This window comes from Egretta garzetta, unplaced genomic scaffold (assembly GCF_000687185.1).
Source record: "Egretta garzetta isolate BGI_Z169 unplaced genomic scaffold, ASM68718v1 scaffold285, whole genome shotgun sequence".
Lineage (NCBI taxonomy): Eukaryota > Metazoa > Chordata > Aves > Pelecaniformes > Ardeidae > Egretta > Egretta garzetta.
This window is the reverse complement of record NW_009259715.1, coordinates 309,713-336,331: the sequence shown is the minus strand read 5'-3', so window position 1 is coordinate 336,331 and position 26,619 is coordinate 309,713. Positions and strand designations below refer to the sequence as shown.

At 34.3% G+C, this 26,619-nt stretch overlaps 1 protein-coding gene across 1 annotated transcript in view; it reads right to left on the bottom strand.

The window, feature by feature from the left end:
• The window catches only part of DPH6 (diphthamine biosynthesis 6), a 215,163-nt gene that overhangs the window by 159,564 nt on the left and 28,980 nt on the right, over nt 1–26,619 (bottom strand). Inside the window, exons 3-4 of the mRNA XM_009639058.2 lie at nt 10,439–10,512; nt 8,206–8,324 (exon numbers count right to left, since the gene is read on the bottom strand). Of these exons, the coding sequence (XP_009637353.1) occupies nt 8,206–8,324; nt 10,439–10,512 (193 nt within the window). The remainder of the gene's footprint in view (nt 1–8,205; nt 8,325–10,438; nt 10,513–26,619) is intronic.

Sequence of the window (26,619 nt, the reverse complement as noted above, 5' to 3'; positions counted from 1 at the left end):
AAAATGCAGGAGTGCATCTGCTACAGAGATAACGCACTGTAAATCTATATCTTAAATTGCCTTGAGGTAAATTATTCCTGGTGTCATATTTAGCTTTCAATTCTACAAAGAGTTGGGAAGTGAACTTTTTGTCTGGTAGCATAACCCAACAGGTTCGTAGTTGAGTCTTAACTTCCTCATAACTTTCACACACAAAAGGCTATCTAACAATGGTGAACTGGACGGATTCCTTGAATTACTTTTTCCAAAACATAAATAAACTTGTAAAAGCTGCTTAATTTTTGTATGAAAATGAAGGAAAGGAAAGTAAATACTGGGTATTTCTCCACCTCTAAAAGATCTGAAGTAAATCCAAGAGCAAAATTCTTGCAACTGGATTATGTACCTACTTAGTTTTTCTCCTTTTCTTTTTTTTCTTCTTTTCTTTTTTGTATGGGGTAATTTATCCAGCGTGGGAATAGCACAGGGATGGAATCTGAAGATATAGTAACTCTTCTCAAGCTAAGCAGTAAAGTTATAAGACATTAATCCCAAAGTGGTTCTAGCATATGTTTCCAGTGCAGTTTCTTTAGGATCACAGTTTATCTTCTTTCTCAGAAATTCATAAAGTATTTTCTAAACTAGGTTAGTCTGATGTCATCAAATTTGAGAATTCTAAGAGGTAAAAGGCTCTAAAATTCTTCATACCAGCAATGTTAACTTTATCTGTAATCTCCTATGATTTTTTTTTAATTTTTTTTTTTTTTTAACAGCAAAGTTATTTGTGTTCTAGTTATATCTAGGATTCAAAACAACTTAGCTCTGCCATTTCAGGAACAGAAAACTCAAATAGGTCTCTGAAGAAATTTTCTATTGTTTCATCAAATAAGGCAATACTTTCATGGAGACACTTAAATCTCTCAAATGTTCATACTTCAAAAGGAGATTGTACAAGAATTGTTTAGCAACAGCATTAAATGGCTTTTAATCAAAACCAAGACTCTATGGTTCAGCTCACTGAAAATACTGCCCCAGCCAACTTCCTCTCAGGACTTTCAATGGACTTGAGAGACTTAAAACAAAAGTTATTGCAGGTTCAGTTCATTCAGCCACATATGTATGACTTCCCTGATATCTGTTTTCAGTGTTTTTAACTTTGGCACACTGAAATGTTTTGAGTAGAATTACTTTAGAGCATTGTGTGTTTATTAATGTATTTAATTCAAAGAGTTTAACCATTCCAGCACCATAGTTTGGATAAAAATGGATGTGCTGTTTTGTCCCTGTTAAAGAATTCTGGCATTCCCATGCTTTGAACAGTTCTAGTGTTATTAAGCTTTGAAGAAAAGGATTGAAATTTGATTCAGTGGCAAAGAAAGAAGCATGGTGCAAGTGGTAAAATTTGTGTCACTTTCATTAAATCCATCCCCATGCACACAAGTTATAAACCTTTAAAAAGTCAGTCCCCAAATGGATCAGAGGGAAATCAATAGATCACCTGCAAAAATAAAGGATCAAATTAGAATAAGAAGTCTCATAAAACTTCAACTCAGAGAGACGTGGAAAGCAAGCTTCTATGGTTCTAACTACACAGATATGCCTTTAAAGGTTGAAGTTTATGCTCTGATTCAGCACAGAAGTCTGCAGACTGAATGTGCATCCAGTACTTGAATCTTACCAAGCATTAAAGAGCAGTAGGTAATATTCTAGTATTAACAAGACACCATTTCTCCCTCTTGATTTTCATTCTGTGAAGATTATTTCTGGTTTTGGCATCTCTTACTAAGCTCTTTTTCTGCACTGTTTTTCAGCTCAAGGTTCTCTGATTATTCTTGTCTCCTTCACTAGAACCCTTACATCCTTTTACCTTTCACTTTAAATGCCGTTCTTAGCCCCCTGCTTCCATTTCACTTTTGCTTTAGAGGATCTGATCTCCCCAAACTGCAAAGCAATCTTCCCACTCTTAAGCCATTTCTCTACAATTTCATCTGCCTCTGATATCTCCTTAAGAAGCACTGCACTCAATGTCAACTTTCAATTACCTTTCTGCTTTCACTTTCACTTCCAACTCTTCCTTCTAACTCCTGTCATGTGTTCCTACCGAAAATATTGACATCCTTCCCAATCTCCAACCAATAGGCTCAAGAGATAGCGAAAAGGGAATCATATTTGTCTCTAACCTGTTTCTAGATCCACTTATAAAAACTGGTACAAAACCTCATTTCTTCTTTTTCTGTAACACGCTTAAATTTTCAACATTTTTTATATACGTGCACTAAAAGCTCTTTCCAAACCTCATCTTACACTGGTAACAAAGTATCTGTCATTCATATACAAGCATCAAAGCAAATAACATTCCAAATGCAAAGATTATTTTCTTATCTTATTTTTCTAACCTTTCAGCTCTGCTCTGAATCAAAACTTTTCTTCACTTAAGGTCCATTCCTAGTTCTATTTTCTCTTACTCATCTCTTTTGCATCATACCCTTCTTAAATCCCAAGCTAATTTTGATTGATTTCTGATCTTGCATACAATTCCCATTTTTCCATGTTGACCTTTTCACATGTGAATCTTTTCCCTCAGAAAAAAAAAGGGCTTGAGCTAAAATGGCTCCTGTGGTTTCATAATTGTTCCAAAGTCTTTTCATACAACGTCTGGTGAACAAACAGGTGTGGTACCTTTTCTTTTATCATTAATAACATGAATGGTATAAATAAATGAGGTGGTAGACAAATGTATTAGGGAACAAGCCTAAGGCAAAAGTGTCAAATATACTTAAACTTTAAGGGACCAGCTAAGCTTTGGAAGCTTTGTTTGAAAATTCAGTAACAGTAACAAGTGCCAGCTAGGAAACAAGGATTAGAAGGGGGAAAAGAATAACAAGAATATCTTTCCTAAAGTATGTGATATGCATAAATTTACTAAACTTATAATCTGAAAAACCAGAATAAAAATGATTTAAAAGCTATCATATGTGTATACAAGGTATATTTTGATATTGTTCAGGGATAATTTTTCTAATAAAAGTTTAAAGCTACTTTTTAGAATACATTATTCCTAACAGAATAGACAATCATTAAAATTTGACAGTACCTAGAAAAATATTATCAGTCATTTTATGTTCCAATTCAAATTATGATAAACAGAAGTAGCCTTTTTCATATTAATAAAACCAAATGTTATCAAGAGCAAAGTTTGTGAAGACTGTCAGATTCTATTACTTCTATTACAGCTCCAGTGTCTGGTAGCTGCCCAAGGAAAAAGCAATGGAACAATCACCTCTAAATAAGATGAACTAGCTAAGAATAATGCCAATTTTTAGTTTGTTTATAAATAAGTAAACAAATCCTTACAATACAATATGGAAGAAAACCATTGGGACCTTATACTGATTTCTTAACAAAATGTTCCTCATGCTTCCTTCTGTTATGTTTGTGAATTGTCTGACAATTTTTTGAAAATATTTAGAGGAAGCAAATATGTTCCCCTGTGATGATGATAAAACAAGTTCCTTCAGCTTCCCCAATAATGACTTTAAAATTGCTCAGTACTAAAAACTAGAGACACATTTTCAAAGAATGTTGTTCCTTTCCATTGCACAGATGATGTCCTCAGACAAAACTCACACAACCACCAATTTTACTTCAGGATATGGTTTGACATTACAGCCAACCCAATTCAGTGGTAAGCTTTCTGCTGAGAGTTTTGTCCTCCATGCAGCTGTGGCATCTATACAGCAAGTCCCCTGCACACACGAAAAAGCAGTACTTCTCGGCTGGATCACCCAGCTGCAGCCACATAATCACTGAAGCTTTTACAGGGGCAGAACCAAGTAGAGACTTGTTGTTTGGAAGAGTCAGCTAGCAGGGGGAAGGAGAGAACAACCTTTTGGCAGCAAATCACTGTTCAATCAGTTTATCTGTAACAATAAATTACACCCTCAGGAGCTTAACCAGGAACTGTGTGGTGCTAGTTCTTTTTTAATGTGCTACTTTATAGGTAAATCTTACCTCCATGAAAATTAATGGGAGTCTGGCTATCAATTTCAGTCAGCCAGGATTTCACTTCTGTACACTAGTGGCATGCAAATAAATAAACAACAATGCAGACATCTAGGTGGTTATGTTTAAATAGTAAACCAAAGCTCAAGTTACTGATTTCATTTTACTGAGAAGTAATGTTCTCTCCCTCTAAATTAAAAGCTCATATACAAAAACATGCATATCCCTAAACTTTTCAGTTTCCCTAAACTATCCCTCAGCTTTTCAGAGGATTCTGTGTACAGCGGGAGTATACCAATCTCCTTGACTTTGTGAGGCAAGCATCAAGATCTCGCAGCAAACAAGACTCAAGTTAAATACAGGTACTTCAGACAGCTCATTTTAGAGAAGGAACTTCAGGATTTGTTGACAGACAGAAGATGGCAATGGCTCCTTAAGGACTCACTACTCCCTTGCTGGAGGGAAATAGCCTAGGTAAGCAACTAGAGCCCACACCACGTCAAAATTTAGGCTTCCACAGCCCCTGTGATTTCAACTCTACCCATGGCTGAGCATGCAGATTGTTTAGAAGCACGCTTAGCAGCCAGACTGTACATTATGGTATCATTTCTCTCCTGTGGTCCAAAGAACAGCTAGAAGGTAGAAATGTAATTTAACTGTGAAAGTAGTTTTCTTTTTCAACTTAGTATTTCTATTATCTGATAATTATAATTTTTTTCAGGTATTTATTTCAATAATAAATCATTAAATTACTATAACAAAACTGGGAAGAAGCTGCAATGTATAAGGTAAATAATGCACATTGATCTTATAAAAGATAGAAATTTAGGCTTATATTCGAGTTTGAAGCTATTTTTCTTCCCAATTTTCTCAAGCTAACAATATGCACTTACAAAAATTTCTGAAGTTTTTTTTTTTTTAAGAAAAACTAGAATCACTGAGGACAAATTGCTTTAATTGCATGACATGAAAACAATTTCAGCTATATTCTTACTTATATGAGAACTGAAGTTTGTCATATTTTAAAATGTATAGAGGAGCTTGAGTTTTAGTCTTAATTCGTAATGCGATTTAGGTGTAGTTAACTATATAAGTGAAATTAAATAAAACTCAATGCTCAATTTTACCGAAGACCATACTGCAAGGAACGCAAATATTCCTTCCGAATGTAACCTTCCTCCTTCTCTCACTTCCACCTCAGTATTACACCTTGTGCTGCAGTGGAAGCAATTTGCTTTAGAATGTGGCACAGGTAAGACTAGGACATAAAGTTAACAAGATTGAAAGTTGAATCTGCTATATGCATACTCTGCAAGTTAATTAGTATTTTAATCTGTAAAAATGTGTCCAGAGAGCAAATGTATCAAAGCCATGTATTACTGTGTTATATTACAACGTCTCTGGTATATTACACAGTGCTATATTACACTGTCTCACATGAGCAATGGATAGTACTGGAATTCCAGGCACACACATGTTAAAAACAACTAATAACTGCTTCTATTTTAGCAATTACTGAGTAACGTCACTGTGACTTTCTGGGATTTCCACTGAAGAGGGGTATATTTCAAATATAAGAGTATCATGCATCATACAGGCATCTTTAGCAGCAAGAAAATGGCACTGAAGAAAAATATACATAAGCAACTTTTTTTTATACCTCATGTTTGATGCTAAGATCATGGAACGTTTTTTCTCTCATCATTAAAGCCTCTGAGATATACTCTAAAGGAAAGAAAGCTGATCTACTTATAGATTAACAGAAGGCACGTGAAGAAGGCTTGCTAACAATACTTCTTTTACATGTAACAGAGCAATTGGTGTCGCATCTGGAAAACCACACTACTCTGAGAAAACTCTTGCCACTGGCAAACTTTATGGTATTAATTTGTAATGGTGGATTTAGAGAAATGTACTAAACTAATGCTCACTTACTTACATAATTATGTGTTTTCTACATAAAAAGACAAGCTTTTACCTTGCCAATACTGGCAGTGAGTTAATGGAAAACAGGACAAGGCAGGTGTAAAAGTATGCCAGTGCTGACGAACATCGAGTTCAGGTTACAGATATGCTTCTTGCATTAGCATCTGTACAATGTGCCATCTAATGCATTACCCTTCAGACTCTTAAGTCTGTTATTTTAAATATTTTCAATGCAGTTTAGCTTTCATTATTAATCTAAGAGGCAAAAAGTTAAACTGTATCTTATCTTCTTTGCCACTTGATATGTTAAACAGCCTTCATACCTTAAATCCACTTTAATAAGGCATGCAATTATTAAAGCATTACAGAATGGCCCCAGAGCACACAAGCTCCATTAAATTTGCTTACATCTAATTACATCTGCCTGAGGCAGGTGAGAAATTGACTCTGATAAGATCTTTCTTTTACCTGTAGCCAAAAAAATAAAGAGGGGGGGGGGGGAAAAAAAACCAACCTCGAAGTGTTTTTCTATCTAATTGCTATCTACAAGTATTTATGGTATTTACTCCTTCAATGAATAGCCCACAAAGCACTCTTTGTGCACTGACTAGTGCATTTTAAGGTTTTTTTAAGACTGTAGAATAAAAGAGACAAGCTTATCTTGCTTCAGGCATAAGACAGGTCATCAATGATGTCTACTTCTGAAATAGTTTTGTCTATTATTTAAATCATATATTTTCTTTAAAAAATAATTCTGATGTGAAAAAGCATGTTACATATTCTTTGTGGACTTTTTATTTTTTCTTCATGTCAGCGTAAGCAATGAAGGCATTCTATTTTATGGAACAATAGCATAAATATAAAAATGTACTTCATACACCCTGAAAACGATTCCTTTAAAAAAGGTTGGTTGGTTGTTTTTTTTTCCCCAATTCAAAAAAGAAGTGTTTTATAGTAGAAAACACAGCATTCGACTCCTATGTATTTGTATTGGCCTTCCAAAATTCAGGAAAACACTATTAAAGTACATTGCTTGTTTCATGTAAGTGAATGAGGGAATGTGGTATTTCTAATCATTCTAATCCCACTAGCAGCCCTAGCAGATCCTAGAGAACAATAAAGACCATTATAGTGATAATGTAAAAACTAGTTACAAAATATATCAGCTAAAAAGGAACAAATAAATAAAAAAAGAATTAATTAAAAAAGTCATGGAATTCATCCAGTCTAAAAAGATTACAATTCAATTCTTGGCTAATATTTAAGGAGAAATTACTCTGTTATAAAACATTCTTTAAAGACAACAGACATTAGGAATTTGATGTGAACGTTGCCCAGATAAAACAGCCATTGGACTTCTAATGCAAGATTATACAGCACTATTTTTTAAACACAAATCTTTAACCACAGGCACCACTGATGCTCTTGTATTGTACTAGCCATTTTTTGGTACAATGGACCACAAATCCACAGTCAACTCAAAAAGAAAGGGTCCTTTAGTCACACTTTCATGTTTAAGACCTTATTTGATACTCTTAAATGAAAAACTGCATAGAGGCCTGAAATGAACATACTGTGCCATGAATATGTTTCTCATGTGCTTCTTAGGGTTATAGAGCACATCATTCAATAAGCCTTCCTATAAAACTTCATTTGACCTCTTTACATTCAAACAATAAACAAACAGGTGATCTTTCATACTGATTTGCTTCAGTACACAAACCTCATTTTATGTATTTGACAATGAAAAGACATGTTGATTTTCTGATATACTGAACAACTACATTTTAAATACCTTTTTTTTAAGGCAATTATGAACTATTTTTGTTTGCTATATGCTTTACCAACTCAAAGACTGTTGTAACACAAAATCTTTTGGACTGAAATAATTACATCTTGTTTGATGTTAATTTATTGTATTTCTATTAAAACTTTCACGGTTGCTTTATAATATTGTCTAGCCACCAGTCTGCTTCATCTATAAATGACAATACTGTGAACCACTGAATCATGCATGCATCTTTACTACAAATCAAAACCAAATTAGAACAAAAAAATTACAAAAGGAATTTAATCATTATGCTAGGAAAAATTAATTTCCAGCTTTTCCATGTCTCCTCTGAATTGTGTACGGGTACATCATGACTTTTATTCAGCCATGTAATTGTTAAAAATTTTCTTCATATAAACATTCCTTATCCTATATATAGAACAAAATTTTTGTTTTTTTCTGTTATGTCGTGAATTTGTCCACGGAAAGTTTCAGTAGACAATAGTGCTCAGAGTCTGAATACATACCAAAAGCTGCCACTTTTATGATTATGGCTTGAATGTTAGATGATATCATTTCTTTAAGCAGTATTTCCTGGTTCCGGCGCCAAAGGTAAGCTAAAGGCTGAAGATCAAGCCTTCTGCATCTTAAAAACAAACAAAAAATTGGATAGAGCCAAGCATTATGCTTTTACACAGCATGATTAATGTAAAATTCTTTAAATAATTTTTCTTCTACAATTTCAATACTTTAGTCTTCCTAGAGTCCAGTATATACATTAAGTCTAATAATAAAAGTATGAAATAAACTTGTTCAGACTATAATTCATCTATGTAAGATGTAACTCACTGATGTAAATGATTTGCCCAGGAACATAAGTAAAACCATGAGAACATGCATTCCTAAACCTGTAGGGATGCAAACCAATTAATACCTTAGAAGTGACCACTTCCTATGAACACAGCTCAGGCAAGAGTTACCGCTTTGTGATAAATGTGGCACATGTCACTAGTCCAATATGCTGAATTTGTTACACTCAAACAACCTGTGATTTGGATCATCATCCAAGGAAAAAAATCATTCAGGAAAATGTATACAGCTTGTGATACAAAGTAAGAACTTGTTAACATAAATTTAATTATTTGTTTTGATACATACCATATTTAGACAGGATTTTATAAACAGCATTTGATTGTTTATCAAACTAGAGAATCATTAATTTACACTATTGATAGGTAACCCTTCTGCAAATTGTCAAGTACCATCAGTTGGTGATAAATGTGTAATGCCTAGCTCCTGAAAAACTTAAACACATTTAACTACAGGACTGGCTCAGAGTACTCAAAAATTACATTTGTCAGTTATCATTGTTTACCTAGTATATGGGCTTTCTAACACATATGGGCTTTCCCCATATGTTAGACAGACCCACTACTATTAGTGTCAAGACTTAATAGTTAAATGGATGTTTAATGTTGACATGTAAATCCATAGTTAGCACCTATACAATCTGATTGGGTTTGTTATTGCTTTCATATATTTTAACAGAGCACTAAGTTGTGAAAATAACAGAAATATTTAGCAATTCTGAATGTGAAGTAGTTCATTTAGGTGTCTAAATTTAGCTAAAAATTAGCTGAATCCAAGTAACTGGGATAGTTTATGTGAAACAACTTTATTGCAAGGGGTAAATCTACAGAACAATGTAAAAATTTTTTACCACCGAGAGACCTTCGAATTAATCAGGTCTGTCTGAAATAGTGTGATGTCCTGTCAATCTTTTAGCTGTGGTAAAAGATCTGAAACCCATTATCAACAAAAGAAACCTTTTCTAAAATATCTAGTAACATGATCAGGCAGTCATTACAATGTTTTAAGTGTAAGGGAAAAAAAAAAAAAGTGCTATTTCTGACTGCAATTCACCTATGTAAAGTGTAAAGAAAACATCCATGCTGTGTAGCTTGCTGATGTGAGTCAAATTGGCACAGCATTAACTTTACCATTCTTACAGTTAAAGGATTCCAGATATTTGCTTTTATCATCAAATATCTAATGAACTCATTAAATTATAATTAATTTTTAACACAAGGTGGTTTTGCATTTCATCACATATAGTGAAATTTCTTTTCCAGACCCCAACTCTTGGCGTATGTAACACACACAATTCCGATTATGCAATCCTTTTTTTAATTAAGACTCTTAAAAGTATCAGAAACTAGCTAGACTTAGAATGTGCACAGTGGAAATGACACATGAAAGCTCCTGATTAATAACAACAGATTTTAGATTTTAAGAAGTAAGGGAAGATATGCACATAAGGATTCTCTTGCATTTAATTCCTGATAACAAGTCACAGGATGTTCCTCTATGTTAAAACTGTTGAAAAATAAAGATACTTGACCACAACATCGTAATCACTGGAATTGAGTGAGCTTTCTGTTGAAATCAAAGATCTGAACGTACTCCACTTTTTTCATATCAAAACTCTGAGTATTTTCAACAGATCCATGAGAGACCTGAAGCGCAAACCAAAAATACAGTATAGTTTCTGCTGGATTTTTACTAATAAACACATGGTTCCAGGGGTGGTAGTGGGGGGGAAGTGAAAAAACAGAAAAACATATTAAAAGTTGAATGAATTGGGCATCACAAAACATGAGAAATAAAGCAACTGTCTCTGCTCCAGAATTTGAGTTAGAAAACAAACAAGTAAAACACTTTCCACAATGTGTATATTAGTAAAGTTTAATATTTTCTTACACATCTTCAACTCGAACTCTCTGGTAGTCAGAAAGAATGGCTCCCACAGATACACCCTCCACTCTTTCTTTGTCCTGAAAAAAGATATGGAATATTAATGTAGCAGTATACACTGGTCTAAGCAATAGACATTCAGTACCTCTACTAGCAGAATCAACCAAGATTAAATCTTTTTCCTTGTGCCCAGTATATGGAACTGAATGGTCTGGAATGCAGATCTTGCACAGAAGAGAGCAGCACAGCTACCTATTATGTGGTTATTACTCTACCACAGTAATCTACTCTACTCAAGTACCATTCTACAGAAAAAAATATAAGCAGGGTAACTGAAAAGTACCAGATTCAGCAGCTTATCCTAAAGTTTTCCTGACATCCTGAAAATTACTTCCAGCTCTTCATTATAACCGAGGTCTTAGTTATTCCACCTACAAACAAGTATCAGCAACATACAATCATGACAATTATTTAAAGCTCCTAGCACTTGTCACGATACACAGCACAAGGTAAGCGTGACATTACTCTTTTTGTCCTAATACCAGAACAAGAAAACTCGCAGGCAACTTACTCAGTGTCACCTTTTAAAAATTCTGCTATACAAAAAGGTTTTCCAAGACAAATTTTCCCTGTTTCATTTCAATTATCTAAGCCAACAGCACTTTATTTTTTCTTGTAAACACACTGAGAATGTAACATTTGAAAATGCACATATTTACAATATTTCATGAGCTCATGCATTTTTAAGTTGCTTGAGAGCCAACCAACATGCTGAATTTACTTTCTTTTCCTAAAATTTGATCCAGCTAGAATTTAGTTAAAATTGTTTTCTTCTTTTAACCAAGATTGATCATAACTACACAGCATGACTTGCCTTCTGGACCTGCTCAGTTAAGACAGGAATCCTGTGAAGTCTGCAGCAAGATTTTACCACAAAATTTTCAATTATATATTCAGATATTAATTTTAAAATCAAATCAGTCTTTGCTTTCCACAGTACTGAATTTAAAATTCATTTTCAGTTTTTATCAGTAAAATTGTTTTATGTCTGTCTGGGATATTCTTTCCTCAATCTTATTCTCACCTCATGTTTGCCCAACCAAATTCCTAAGTTATTTATAACCATCTATTCTTCTGATTTGTCACTGTATTTATCAAAATTCCAAGCTACAGTAATTGGAAAATTATATCAGTGTTCACTTTATGTACTTCTAAATGTCATTAATGGATATATCATTTAGTATGAAACAATGCCAAATCATAAAGGATTCAGGTTGATGCTTCTCACATATCCAGAAGTTATAGTACTGATAAAAATTAATTTTCACTTATCTGTCACTTGTTCATTATCCACTGCTGGTATTATCATTATTACTACCATTATCCAGCCAGTATTACTTCTGCTTCTCTTTAGAGTTTTCTATGCAACAATGTTTCAAAGCTCTTTTCAGAATAAAGACGAATCACAGACATTTCAATTTACTCAACTCACCCATCCAGAATTACGTTTCTTAAAAAGTTAACACAGTTATGTAATTAGTGTTGTCTTTAAGTAAATTTGATAAAATGATTCATGAAGCTGTCTTGGATCTTCAAGTACATCTAAAATGTTTTCCCCATACTCCTTTGTTTCATCCAATTTTGATATGCAGTATACCTGTACAGCTACAATTACACCAAAGTTGCATTCTTCAAAGTTCTTTTTAGAAAGATTATAAAGTTAAGTCACGTAACAGTCTTGGAAAACACAACAGCTAAGTACTGTTTGTTTGTATTTTTATATAGAAAGAATAACACTAACAATTCCTTCAAGATGTGGTCCATCACAATGTTCAGACATCATCCAACACATCCAGAAACATTATGCGTATTACTGCTCATATGAACAATTACACATAGGCAACTTATCCTCAAAGGTAATAATCATTAAATGGTCCATGCACAGGATCTGATATCATCAACCAATATTATTAAAAAATTAATACAGTAAATATTAACTGTCCACGTTTCCAAGCCACCACACATCTTTCTGTGTGAAGGAATGAAGCAGCCTGTATCCCTCTCTGTTCAACACACTGTAATATATTTGTAATGGAATCACAGAATCAGAACGACTGAGGCTTCTCACTGCTGCAAACAAACTTGGAACTCCTGCTGTGAAGGACATCCAGACTATCAGAGACTAGGACAATATATGGTAATAAAACTGAACACCTTTATAGGGAGAGAATTATTCAACTACAGAAAGGAACGGGGAAAGACAAAAACGGAGAAATGCTGCAGAAAATCATCTGCATTTACGTGATCATAAAGTAGACTGGGCCCATAGCAAGGAAAGAATAAAGCAGATTTAGCCTATGATCCAGGGAACAACAACAAAACCAAATACAAAACCACAAAGAACTTCTACAATCACCTCCATAGCCTCCCAGCGTTAGAGATACTGAATGTTCAAATGTTTTTTCTTTACTACTTCTCCATGCAAGGTAGCATAACAGTATAAGCGATACACCGCATCTACTGTATCAAGAACTGCGGACTATATGTGGGGTTTCTGCAGCTAGCCACCAGTGTGGCTGCTCCTACTGGCATCACAGCTACACCAGAAATCTGTTCAACCAGTAAGTATTTATCACTTCATGGAACACACTAGGTTTAACGATCACAATAAAACCAAGCAAAATCTAGGAAAAAGGCAAACCAAAGAATTATTCAGATTTCCTACTTATTGAGATTATCAGAATTGTTTTGCTTTCATTAAAGTAACAGCAGGTCAATACATCAGTGTTACATTCCACTAAACAGGGTTGACCCTAATCCAATCTTTACTTTTTTCAGATTTCATTAAGACATAAACCAATTTGTCCTTATGAAGTAGCATGTGCAATAGAAAAATCAGTAACTGATAAAATGTAAACCACCAAACACTCTACATTTTTTAAGACTTTATACACATACAGTAACGGTACAGTTGACCTTTCTGGCTGAATCCATCACAATACGTTGACGTCCAGACATGCTTAATGGTAAGACTTTGACCATTCCTTCTGATTTCAGTAAGACTTCACTACTAAGTTCTGCATGCTCCAATTTACAGGACTTTGCCAGGTAAAAAAGATCTTTTATGGTCACACAGTAAATAATTTTAACTATATTTAGCTACATGTGTATGTTTCATATTTCATCTTATAGACATCCATCTCTATGTTTACTTGACACTTCTCTTTCTTTTTATAGTTGGCAGATAGAGAATATACATTCTTTCAAAGCACAGTCCTTAACCATTAACAGAAAATAATTTTGAATTTTCTTACAATCCTCACTTAATCACAAAGCAAAGATAAGCACTCTTTTCTGACCCATGCAAATGTCCCCTCTCAGACTGCCATCACAACTGCAGTGGCCCTGGATTTCCTATCTCGGAGCTCTGAATTTTACCCTTTGGCAAACAACAGTCACTACCATGGAACTAAACTCTGAGATTTTATAGTCTCACAAATAATAACCAGAGGTGACCACACTTTGAAATTACTTTTGTTTAAGGACTTGGTGTCAAAAGTATCAATTTAAAAATACTGTTTTAATGCACACATTTTTAAGCTTTTATTGAGTATTAGCAGCAGCAATAATTTCTGAAAGCAGAAATGCTTGGAGCTCAGTAATTAAACACAGATTCCCAACATTGTCAATACTTAACAGTACCATTTTATTTTTATGCATCTGTCTATTGTGTGTAGTATCATTCATTTTCCTTCACAGCATAATATAATACAATTTTAAGTTATTCGGAATTTTTTTTCTTACTATAATTGTGAACAGTTAAGTTTACAAACTTTTCCAGCATCAAACTGTATTGCCACCCATTTTTATATACAACAGAAGATTTATGGGTTTTTTGGCCAACAGGTGCACTTGAAATACTCAGGGCTTTTCCTGACTATATCTGCCAAAAAGAAGTTATATATAAATTTAAAAGTGTTCAGCCATAGTGGCTGGATAGAGAATGATATTTAGGAAATTAAATTCAGTATATGTTTTCCAAACACTTGAGGAAAGTTCTCACCTGGTGTTCTATCACAGTTTTTTCTATCTATTTCTGGACTAAAAAAATGAGTGCTCAGATATTCCAGAAAACCAGACACTAAAGACCATTTAATAACAACTTACATTGTTCAGTTCTAAGTCAAAGGCAAACTATCCCTTTGACTAAGTTCAGTAAGTAATGTTTTTGATGTATCCAATACAAACGAAAGGCTGTACAACTGCTGTCTTACAAGCAGATTAATCACCATAGCTACATAAATACACATATCATACACAATTTCCCATATCTGTTTATCACAGAATGGTTTGGGTTGGAAGGGAACTGAAAGATCATCTAGTCCAATCTCATCACGGGCAGGGATACTTTCCACTGGATCAGATTGCTCAAAGCCCCATCCAACCTGACCTTGAACACTTCCAGTGATGGGCCATCCAAAATTTCTCTGGGCAACCTGTTTCGTAACACAATCACTTCTATTTCCTCACCAAAACAAACAGCATGTTTACTGTTATCATCATCACATTTACCATAGTGCACTGCAAATCTGTTGTTACCATGACAGTTTCCATTACATATACTCTTCTTTCACTAAGAAAGGGAAATAAATAGTTGTATCAGAGATAGAGACAATAGTAACTGTATCACAAAGTTAAAAAAATGTGATCCCCATAATAAACTATATATATATATACACACACATATATATAGATATACACATATATACACACACACATATCTATATACACACACACTAAAATGAATTGCTTTGCAGACCTATTTGTTCAGGATTTTAAAAATTCTACTTCTGACTCCTAGGAACTTTCAAAATCATCCTATGGTAAAGGAATTTAAAAAGCCATTATAATCTTTAAGGTCACAGAACTCTATTAAACAATTGTTGGAACAATGGCCCAAACTTTAGATTTAAATATGAAGTAGATTACTCATAGGTTTTGTTGAGGTTTGGGCTTTTTTTTTTTTTTTCAATTATACATACCTAAAACACATTTAGAGAGTGGATGCACATGTGTATGAATGCACATATATATACACACACGAACACATAAATATATATGTGCATTTATATACACACATGTATGTATGTACATATGCATACAATGTATCTTGAAGTTGGTAATAGAACAGAAGACTGTCATTGGCTGCTTGCTAACAAGCTACATTAAATCTGATTTAAATAACCATATACAAGATGTTCTGCACTTATTCTAGCTTATTTCCTTTGATAATACAGAAGTTTTAATCATCTTTTGAAATGGCAGTACATCATGCTAAATGTGGCTAGCATGCACGTTTAAAGACTTTTGACAGAGAGCTATTCACCACCATCACTTTTCATTCCATTCTTCTAATGGTAAAGAGCAAATGTAAACTTCCATCACTGTCCAGAGAGCAGCTTCCACAAGGAGAAACATCAATATACTTAATAAATGCTTTGAAATGGGAGAACTAGCTAATATACTTACATACCATGAAATGGAATAAATTCAATCCCCCTATTCTGTACAGTTCAACAAATCAAGGTTGGAATGGTGCAAAGTCAAGAAATAAGATGATTTGAAGGGAAGAAGGATGGAGTATGAGGTGGAACAGAAGAAAAAATATGGCCTAACAACCTTCATAAATTCCTAAACTGGACAAAGTTTACATAAAGCCTTGCTGCACAGAGCAGTCAGCTCAGCACCTGAAGCGTGCAAAGAGCACTAACTGAAAACTAGTTCTTCACTGGATTCACTGTTTGGTGTTGAAAAAGTTATTGGACATTTTGCAAACAAATAGGAATTTGTTTCATTCAGAGCTGATTGTGGTTAGCAGAGAATCAATCCCAGAATCAGTGGTGCCAGATCTTAGGTACTACACTACACCCTTTAATGTGGAATAATCTGATCGTGTACCACAAAAAGCATGTTCACAAAACTGCAGTCTCAGCATGGGTAGAGCAGGCTGACATCTGCAGGCTAAATATCAGGGATCTGCACCGAACTCAGAAGCCAAGGAAGCAAACTGGGGAAATTCTGGAGGAAAGATGTTAGGTGCTGTACCATATACAAAGTAACATAGAACAGAAAAATGTTCAAGGAAAGTTAAAATGGAAGGGTGGTGGTTTTTTTTTTTTTGGTATTACTAAAGAAATAGACATGTACTGTTAATTTAAGAGTTTATTTAAACTATGCAAAACTCTACTAATGTCGGTAGTACAACAGGTTAGTCTAAAGTAAAAATAAATTGCTCCTCTGAAATATTTGGATAATACAGAAAGCATTTATACTCAGTACCGTATACTCTTTCACAAAGTATTACATCACAAAATAAGTAACGTATACATAAAAACAGATGTTAAACATAGATGTTTACAGATGCTAACAACCTTTTATTTTCCATATGACTTTTTAAAACTTATTTTTCCCCTTCAAAACTACTAAAGTCACTGATTTAAAAGGCAAGTATAACAAGCAACTTACAAAAAGCATCTAAATAACACAATTTTTTTGGCAGCAGTACACAGCTTTTTGTGTACATAAGATAATTATTAGCTATGTCTTAACTGTAAGTGAAATTACATCATTACTACACGTCTTCTTATAACCATTTATTCCTGTTCATAGTATTCATGAAGAATAACATTCATGAACAATTCTGTTAGAACAGCAAATCGATCTTTGCAACTGTAACTGTACTAAAATGTACAATTTGTTTAAAGCTTCATAGTTTTAAAATTATATATATTTTTAAACATTTAATGAATAAACAATTCAAAATTGCTGCTCTCTGTGTACCATAAATTACTTTTAGCTGTATTTTCTTTCAGAAAATAGTATAAAATATTAAATGTTTTTGTGAAAGCTCCAAAACATCCGTGCCATGAGTACACTTACTGTTACGTTGTTATTAAGGTGGCTCTGTAATACCCATGTACAGTACTGTCATACTGGTTCACAGCTGAAGTAAAATACAAACAGAAATGTAAGAGTAATTTATGCTAGCACACTGTGATTTCAATTTTGCTTTTTTTTTTAATTTCAGTGACTGAAATTCAATTAAGGATAGTGATGGTAACTTGAGGAAATGTCTACATATGCATTGTGGCATACAACACTGGTACAAGTATTCTACTAGTAAGCAAAATATTCATTGCAGTAGTAGTAGTACAGAGGTTTTCTTTAATTTCAAATTTTAATATCTTTACCTGACCCTCTCAGAGTTCAGCAAAATTAGTGCTAATGTTTTCAATTTAATTAGTATATTACATGCACTGTAATTATTAGTGGGTAATGTTATATTAATGAATGTAAAAGTTAGCTGTAAATTACCTCAGAGTTATTATCAATTTCCCAAGTTACTGCTCCTCAAGATAACCCTCTCCCTATGGTCCTTCCGGTAATTTTTCTTTGCCTGATAAACATGATGATTAAACAGCACACAGTGCAAACCTTTGATACTTTTTAAATTAAATCCATGCCCAGCCTAAGGGCTGTGTCTGATTTCAACTAAATGTGTCAGTTAATCAGATAAAAATTATCAGCAACTCAAAGAAACAGCAGCCTTAGGCTTCATCAGTGCCAGAGAAAGCTGAACAAAATAAGACATACAGACAATATCACATTATGAGTAAAGGTTACTGCTAAGCGTATCACTGCACAGAACTCTCCCACCACCTTAGTAATATCTATCTTAAATGAAATATTGCATGCAACAGCCAAAATAATATCAAAGAAAAAAATAGGAAGTGCCAGACCTGTGCCTATATATGCCTGTTCACATGTATTGCAAGAAAATTTGAACACTCCCATTCAGAAAAATGCAGAATATCCCTAAAATTTTACTGTATAGAACAGATCTATGTAAGAAACTCAAGCATAAATAGCTTAAGAACAGTTAAACTAGGTTTAATTTTTAACATTTGCTTCACAGCTTTGCCACAGAGTTCATTTTATAACCAAGATATAAAATAGATTATCTCTAAATGAAATTGTCTTTCCAATTAATACCCTCCTTGAAGCTTGCATGAGTAACAGATAACTGTTACACATGCTTAAAATCAAAAGTTTAAGGTCATCTGTGTCTAAATAATGATTATCAGTTATTTGCAAAACTTCAAAATAAAACAACACATTTGCAGGTGTGCAACTGACAATATATACATTAGTAACAGGACTTTTAGGCTTCTGCAGTTATTTGAGTGGAAATTTCTTAAATATGAATTTTGCCTTATAATTTGTGAAGCATTTTGAGATCACTGATTATACTGATTTCAAACAGAGTAGGTGATTTTTCTAAGCTTTGACATGTCTGTCAGAGGCAGCTGCAAGTAATCAAAGACAGTATGGAAATATGCCTGAGACGTAGGGATATAATAACTCTACTTCAAATTCAAAGACCACTGTTTGATAGGGTTCTGCAGGCTAGCTATGAATTGCATAGTCTCGTGGATCACTGCACATCATCTGGGACTTTCCTGTCTTCCACTTAGAGACCTCAAAGCACGTATATCTTATGCCTTCATTCCTTCGGAAGAAGTAGTTCCAATAACAGGAGTGGAAATTAATATAATGCGGATTCACATGAAATCCCTGTGTGAACACTCTCATTAAAAACTTCAGTAGTCTTCAGTGGGCTTAGCTTAACTGACTTTAAAAGCAAATTACTTTTGAGTAATAGTATCTATAAAAGGAGATAATACTATGTAACTAATCCACTTTAAAAAGCTAATTAGATTCATTTTTATAAATGCCCTGCATAGGGCAGAGACAGACACACCACCACCTTTAAGCATAACCGATGGCCTAACATTTTACACATACCATTATTAAAAAAGGGTAGAAAGCAAGAGAGACAGAAATACCATTCTCAAAGTCTAATATCAATCAGAAGTATGTAAAAATACTGCAATTCAAAAGGCTGGAATTAAATTCTAAATAGTAGAAACAGGAAAATCTTCCACTATAGCCGTGCATCACACGATAAACACATGCTTTCCTGATACACTGATTCTCCATTTAGCTTTATGTATATAAAGTGAACAATTAGTCTTAGGGATTACAAATCATTCATTAGTGAATGGTTTTTTTAATGTTATCTCACATTTTGACTATTTTCATAGAATCCAAGCAAGTTGAGATATCTTTTTGGATATCATACTATTTCACAAGAATTTTTTTTCTAAGTTATTTAATTTAGATTGACAGATTCATTTTTTCCAATTAAAAAAGTAAGTCATGCTAAAACCAACACATTTAGTAAAACTTAATATACTTAGATATACCTATCAAAAAACCTAGAATATTAAAATCAAAATCAGTAGACTATCCATTATTGCAAGTTTACATGAGGACTTTTCTACAGAACGGTAAGTTTTTGTTTTCTTTATATGAGTCAACTAAGTGCACAGGAGGGCTACCTGCCATTGACAGAAGCCTCAAAGTCTTTGACAGGGAGACAACAGTCTGCAGCTGAACAACAACAAAATTTAAGAAAATTGCTTTTGTGCAGAGATTCGGTTTCACATAAATGTCTGTTTCACCTTTGGGACTTCCAACTCTTAAATGTTCAAATAATTACAGAGCAAACTTGCCTGCAGACACTTCTTTCAGGAAATCTTATTTATAAAATTACCTCAATGAAGACTGATTACTTAATTTGATAACCAAATTTAGCATGAACAGTCAACTCCAGATTAAATAAAAGACATTATATCGTAATGACAAGATGCCAGTGAACAACCACAAAACAGTCAAGTAACCATACATATTTCTGTTCCCATGCTAGATTGGATATTGTAAGTGTTGGTGATTGTAAGTGTAACTATTTTGCAAATCAACAGCAATTATATCAACAGCTATAACAAGAAAGACAGCAAATTTATAAACTCTTCTTACATGTTTATCTAGAATTAGTAGGCAACCACCATGATTTAAATGTAAAAACTATTTTTTAAGATATGAGCATATACAATTAAGTGTGCCTTCTTCAGAATAAAAAAAAAAAAGAAAAAGAAAAATATGTCTTTGCCTTATGAAGGCAGAACTGGCCTATATCATTATGTTCCAGATCAGTGTCTTGCTGAAGACAAACTACTTATTAAATCCAGAAAAAGAATGTCAAAGGAACATTAGTTTGTATGTTTCTAGTCAAGAGAAGATTCATGATTTAGATAATGCAACTCAGTCCACTTCCATCATACTCTGACTTCAGACAAAGCACAACTTCACTCTTGGATTTCTTTCTTTAAATAGTATCTTTAACAAACTGTAAGACAGCCAAAAGCCAGTCTTGATACACTAAGCTACTAATATACACAAAAGATTTTTTTTTTTTCCTTGCTCTGCATTAGCTTCCAACCACATAGCCTCCCTTTGGACCAACTTCGAGATGCTAATGGTAATGTACCCCTCCACAATGAAGACCAACAAGACAGAGATCCAGTACAGCATCTACAAAACAAACCCTGAACAGACTCTACAGCTTGCTCTGGTCACCTGAGGTATGCAGCATGAGTTGGATAATTCAACTCATTAACAGAATACCACTGAGGGAAGCTACTCTAGGAAAATGTCATACAAGAATTAACTGTCTAGCCTCGTTTATTTCTATAGGAGTATTGTCAAAGCAATGTTATTTAATGAAGTATTTCAGAACACATGCTGGCAAATACTGAGACACATACATAACATCATTCACATTACAGTTCTTTTTGTGCAAGTAAAACTGTAAGCATGACAGGAAAAGATTCTGAGTTTTCCTTTTGTTCTCCTCTTACCACATACAGCTGGACAAGATTCAGAACCATGGGAGAAAAACGTCTTAAATTAAAATAAGCTATTTTGTCTATTAGAAAAAAAAAATCTTCTATTCCTCCCTTATGTTTCCTTGCAAAGAATATAGCTTCCTGAGAGCAAAGAATCTTTTTCTAAAAAATTTTTCTAAAATGAACTCTTTTATACCGTAATGCAACATTAAAGTAGAAGAGTTGCCTGCTTATTGTAACACACTCTAAATCATATAAGAATTTCAGATGAAATAAGTCAATTTTATTGTCACTAACAAGTATGACAAGTAGGTATGTTTACATACATTTAGATAACTCATTCTCTCATGTACTACAGCTAAGAAGTCTTTCAAAACTGCACTTCATATTTATGAAACCTATTTAGTGTGCATCTATACACACACACGTAGAAATATATGCACTCTCGCACCACCACTGAACTCTAGTTACTTTAAAAGGAAAAAAAAAAAGACTAAGAATATGCCTACATTTTTCTTATGACTTAAACTCCAAAGAAGTGTACAAAACTTTACCTCTTAGAGAATATATTTTCATAACACTAAATGTTTAGAGCTTTGTAACTTCCAGTATTTATAGGAAAGAGCTACTAGAAGCATCTATAAATCATACACTCCATCAAAATTTAACTGTCAAACTTAGCATTACAGGAACTAGCCTTGAAGAAACAGCATCTGGAGCATAATGTGCTGGAGCAAAATACCACATTCTGTAAGAGGAAATGAACTTCCACTTAAGGTTAACTGAGATATAAAACTATTCAATGCAATATTTGAACAAGTCATGCAAATACTGTCAAAAGTGTTCATTACTACTTGCCTGAAATGTTGATCACATTCAGTAATTTGAAGTACTTGAGTAAAAAATATCTAGTATGACAGACACGACAAAGTTTTAGCCTGACAGTCCCTTGAAGACAAAGCTGAAATTTCATCAGCACATCTGAAGATCCTTAACTTAGTTAATTCATTCATGTCTGCATCACTGCTGAGTCACGTCATCTGATAACATGAACATGATTTATGTAACTAATGCACAACGTGCAATTTAAAATACTTGCAATCATTCCTGAATTGTCACAAAAACTATAATGCTGAAGTATGCGTAATTGACTGATTAATAAATTCAAAATATTTAACTGTTCATGGACAATTTACAAAAACCCCTGTTGCTTTCACTTCATAATTTTTTTTAGTTCAAAACTGTATCATCTGTCAAAGTCTCAATTTTTAATATAAAGCAAGTATTGTATTGGAGATTATTGTAGTGGCATGAGTTACCGTAATTCAAAGTTATCCGATAACGAATGTGTAAGAAGAAAGACATGCTTGAGGATGTAAAATTTACTTCATCTCATTTGGTATTACTCTAATGGGAAAGCATAGGCCACTACGGACAAAAACCAGTCAGCTGGCAGGAAAGCTGCACAAATTTCCAGCTGAAAACATTCTAGGAGCTTATATGTATAAAAACCTTAGAATATTGTATTTAGTTAATATTCTCTAAAGGCTATTTGACAAATTTAATCTTTCTTACTACTGAAAGACACTTGAGAAACCTAACCCCAGCCTATACTTAACTCTCTTTGCATAGTAAGGCAGCTCTAGCCTATTGTGGCATTGATAGTACAACTGCACTGACTTTAGTAAGATTATTCTTCACCCACAGACATGCAAGAGAGTTGAAGGCAACATTTACATTATACTGATCTATTGCCATTGCTGTCACTAGGAAACCACTCTGTTCTGTAAGCATGCAAGTATTTAATCCTTTCTGCATGAAACGTCACTTGTTCTGCTACATCTCCACATTCGTTTGCAAAGTGTATCATTAAACTTCTTCAGAAATTCATATACACATTTTCATACTACTAAATCATTAAGTTGCTATTACTCCTATGAGCAGATCAACTTGGAATGGACTGTTAGGTACCACATACAAAATCTCATACAAGATCTCTAATAAATATTCCAAGATTCAATTTTTTTCTAGTGACAACATATTTTAGATAAACTCAGAAATATTCTCATTATCTGCACTGCCAACAATCATCTCTTCTGATCTTATAATCACTCCTCCTTGCACAAAAGCAGAACACAGGACCTTCTAAAACATTAAGCTGGAGGCAAATAGTCTCTTTATTTGGAAAGCAGTTCTAAAAGAAAGGCCTCTTTCATTTTGGACTTGGAACAGAAAGCTCCTGAACCCTCTAATCTTCAGAGTTTCTGCTATGTCTCCAGAATTCAACAGTGTTTGGAAGTTCTTTAAAACTGTGAGGAATCTCAATAATACAACACCAGAAGTTTGTTTCATCACAACAAGGTAATATTTCTAGGTTATTTATCTTGTTTTGTCTAAATATCACTGACCCTAAAAATCACTACGTCCAAATGATGAGAAACTACCACTGAACAAAAATGAATTAAACAAAGGCACACTCACAATTGCCAAATTCTGCAGCCTGTACAAACTTAAAAGCAATTCTGATAAAATATTCCTTAAAAACCAAAACCACCACTTTTTAAAATGGCATACATTTTATTCTGTGTCCAGTTCTGGGCTCCCCAGTTCAAGAAAGATGAGGAACTCCTAGAAAGAGTCCAGAGGAGAGCTACTAGGATGATAAAGGGACTGGAGCATCTCCCCTACGAGGAAAGGCTGAGAGAGTTGGGCTTGTTCAGCCTGAAGAAGAGAAGACAGAGAGGAGATCTCATCAACGCATACAAATATCTTAAGGGCGGAAGTCAACAGGACGGAAGCAGTCTGTTTGCAGTGGTGTCCAGCGACAGGACTAGGGGCAATGGATGCAAACTGAAACGTAAGAGGTTTCAGTTGAACATGAGGAAGAACTTCTTCACTCTGAGGGTGGTAGAGCACTGGAACAGGCTGCCCAGGGAGGTTGTGGAGTCTCCTTCTCTGGAGATATTCAAAGCCCGCCTGGATGAAGTCCTGTGTAGCATGCTCTAGGTGAGCCTGCTTTAGCAGGGGGGTTGGACTAGATGATCTCCTGAGGTCCCTTCCAACCCTTATGATTCTGTGATTCTGTGAGATTCTGTGATTCTAACTTTTAGTACAATAATTCTCTTCAGATTTAAGCATTCACACAGTCCTTTTTGCCCAATGATTACTGTTCCAGAACTCCAGTGTTTGCACTGCACTTCTCCAGTGAGAATTCATTGAGGATTCAAACACCTTGAGCAAAATAAGAGAATCCTGCACATACCTTATGAAAACACTGTTATTTTCTGCTCATCTAAGACGTTATTTACTATCATTGATGAAAATATTGCAACTTTCAACAAAGTTTTCCCAGATTCCAGTGAAGCACAAAATGCTACACTATGATTTTCAGGTTTGATTCTCTTATAAAGTGCCTTTGTTTGGATTATTTTTCCATCACCGTGTTTGGAAAAAAAAAAAAAAAACACAAAAAGACACGGTCACCTAGCATTACTAAAATGATAACAGTGATTCCAAGCCTTAAGAGAAACATTCCAAAACAGTATTAAAATACGCTCTCTGACAAGACTTAGACAGTTTACATGAAGAATCAAATCATCCTCTTCATTGGACTGCTTATCAGGTTCTTCCCATTTTCTTATCACAGGAGAAACAAGTATTTTTTTATACAATCTCAGTTCCTAATATATATGCTGAATGAATGCATTCTAGACACTTAAGTTACTGCAGCCATCTGAAGTCACAAATCTTTTAAAGTTGTCTACATCTACCTTTGTTTAGGTACAGTAACTTGGCAGAATTAAAGGTAATAATACATTCTTAATGATAGTGTTTTCCCATTTACAATAAATACAATTCTACAGAGCTTAATATTTAGAAACAATTAAAAATAAACTTTTAATACAGGTAAGGAAATAAAAATACATCCTGAACAAAAAATGCATTACTCCCCCTTAGTAAAACCGTGTCAGACATGTTGCAAGATTGCCACACTCAGTACAGTGTGTCCACATTGCCTCCCAATTCCCATTTTATACCTTATACTCAAAGACTATACTGCAATAAACAAAGCTTTACAGAGAAGAAGCTGACTGAATTTCAGGTCTTTGAGGACAGAACTTACAACACAACACTCTGACATCAGTCCCTGCACCTACAGGAAGTACAAATAGACTATGAATTTCTTTAATTTCTGAGGGTAGTGAGGCACAGGAACAGGTTGCCCAGAGAAGCTGTGGATGGCCTATCCCTGGAAGAGTTCAAGGTCAGGTTGGATGGGGCTCTGAGCAAACTGGTCTAGTAGAAAGTATCCCTGCCTATGGCAGGGGGGTTGGAACTGTATGATATTTAAGGTCCCTTTCAACTCAAACCACTCTATGATTCTATGAAAGAAGTCTCAAAAGCTCCCAGTCTGGTCCAGACTTCAAAACACACACTTAACTGCACTCACATTAAGGGCTTTCACTTTTTTTTAGTGAAAGAAGACTAAAATACCTATCTCTTACAGTATCTGGCAGACAAGCAAGTACTCTGATGTAAGCACCAATACCAGGAAAGCATTCTACCTTTGTAATATCCAACAATTTTTATAGGTTTCTCATTGGACAAGACATAGCATTCCTGAACATAAGAAAAAAATAAATCTGTGTCTTCAGCAGTGATGGAACTGATGTGTATCCACTACTTAAGGTGTGGAATTCCTCAGCCACAGCACATGCTTGCCACGTCATGAGATGAATTGAGAAATTTAATTTTCTCAGAGTGGTCTGAGTGGTTAACCTGATGCAAACATTCTCACTCTATAGAGAACTATTGAGAGTCAGGTAGACTGTCTCTAACATTTTTACTCAGTTCATCATATACTTTGATAAGGCTTGACTTGTTAATGGGGCTACAGAATAAGTGTCTCTGCTGTTACATCTTGTGACCACCAGGAAGTATGTTCTTGAAATTAATGCTGTGTTGGATTCTCTCTCTCCTATCTCTTAGCACCTTTTACTGGTATCCCCCTTTAAAGTCAAAGGCAGCATAACCATCACGTGTCCATAACAATAATGGTTAGATACTTTCTGCACAATTGACACTATTCATTCTTTGAAACAAACTTATTCCATCAATAACAGAGACAAACAGCCTAGAGAGGTTTTCACCAGGGCTTACAATCTTTTTTATTCCTATACTTAAAACTCCTTTCTTTGCTTTTGTAATGATTCCATGTTGACACTGTGGCCAGGTGTCTACAGAACTCCATGAGTTAACTTTAACGCAGTCCACGATATCATGTCTCTAAGTATCCTACATAGGCATTTATTTTTTTTAGGGATCACGCAGTATCTACCGATTGCTCTGATGAGACTAAATCTCCTTGTCTGAGTTCAG